Here is a 1417-nt window from a genome sequence, read left to right as displayed (position 1 = left end):
TTTTCTTGTCCTCAAGCAAAAATAACACATTGAAACATAAAAGAAGGAAATATTGAAAGTGCTCCGCCTTAGGTTCACCAAAGCATGCAAGGAGAGCATTCTACAAGTAAGGGATATTTGAACACTAAATACGAAAAATCAATGCTCTAGCTAAAAACTCGAATAAAAAAGGACAACATCCCCGAAATCGTGTAAGTGTGTGTAAACTCACTCAATTCAACCCAAAGTATACTTCTCGGGAAAAATCTCTAAGTTTTTGCAGGAAGACACACGCCCGTGCGGAAATTACCCACATGCGTGTGAATCTCAGAAGACCATTCAAAGGGGCGAGTCCATGCCCTTGTGCCTTCTTTGGATGAGCTCTCAGTAGAAACCCACGGGTGTGTGGAAATTCCACACCTGTGTGTTTTCTCTGGATGCTTTAAAAACTCTGCAGGCTCTGTAGAAAATTCCTGAACATGCAAATACACTCAGAGCCTGCCCTATCATGCAAAATATAACAACAAAAACATGAGAAACTAGCTCACACGACCAAAAACTTCGCCAAACACATTAAAGCACATGATAACGCCAAAAATCCACAAGAAAAATCACAGTAACGCATCAAAACATATAGATACCAACATTCAAAGTCTTATTCATGCAAACACTAAACTACAACTAGAAAACAGTAAATGCTTGGGTTGCCTCCCAAGAAACATTTGTTTAATGTCACTAAGCTTGACGTACCTTGTCTTACCTCACGGGGGCTCACGGAGAAAGAATATTTCCTTAATGTCTTTACTAACCTCCCCACCAAAATAGGGCTTTAGCCGATGTCCGTTCACCTTGAATGTACCTCTCTCCAGATGAGAGATTTCAATAGCACCATGGGGCGACACCTCAGTTACGGTGTAGGGCCCAAACCATCTGGACTTGAGCTTCCCAAGAAATAGCCTTAGGCGAGAGTTGAACAATAGCACTTGATCACCCATATTAACGTCTTTCGGAGTTTTAATATGCTTGTGATGCCACTTACGAATTCTTTCCTTGCAAATTCTATCATTCTCATACGCATTCATTCTCCATTCATCTAACTCATTAAGATGGAGCATTCTTTGTTCACCTGCTTTTCTCAAGTCAAAGTTCATAGCCTTGATGGGCCCAATAAGCCTTGTGTTCGACCTCCATGGGCAAGTGACACGATTTACCATATACCAAATTATAAGGGGTAGTCCTATCTGTGTTTTATATGGTGTTCTATGAGCCCATAGTGTGTCATCCAAGCGTTTCAACCAATCTCACTTCCCTTGTTCCACGGACTCTGTCAAGATTCTCTTAAGCTCTTTATTTGTAACTTCCACTTGACCACTTGTTTTCGGATGGTAGGGAGTAGCGAGGCGGTGGTGTACCCCATGGCGCTTTAAAACTTTCTCAA

The 1417-nt window shown here is 41.6% G+C and overlaps 1 protein-coding gene across 1 annotated transcript; it reads right to left on the bottom strand.

Moving 5' to 3' along the window:
- Window positions 1–740: 740 nt before the first annotated feature.
- On the bottom strand, window positions 741–1193 carry LOC120260005. Its single transcript, XM_039267450.1, has one exon. It carries the CDS (start codon window positions 1191–1193, stop codon window positions 741–743), a length of 453 nt encoding a protein of 150 aa, XP_039123384.1.
- Between the last annotated feature and the right edge of the window lie 224 nt (window positions 1194–1417).

This window comes from Dioscorea cayenensis, chromosome 5 (assembly GCF_009730915.1).
Source record: "Dioscorea cayenensis subsp. rotundata cultivar TDr96_F1 chromosome 5, TDr96_F1_v2_PseudoChromosome.rev07_lg8_w22 25.fasta, whole genome shotgun sequence".
Classification (NCBI taxonomy): domain Eukaryota; kingdom Viridiplantae; phylum Streptophyta; class Magnoliopsida; order Dioscoreales; family Dioscoreaceae; genus Dioscorea; species Dioscorea cayenensis.
This window is presented reverse-complemented; position numbering and strand designations above follow the sequence as displayed.

Bases quoted from the DNA above. Each gene is read 5' to 3' on its own strand.
- LOC120260005 (XM_039267450.1), bottom strand. From the start codon at position 1,193: ATGGTAAATCGTGTCACTTGCCCATGGAGGTCGAACACAAGGCTTATT.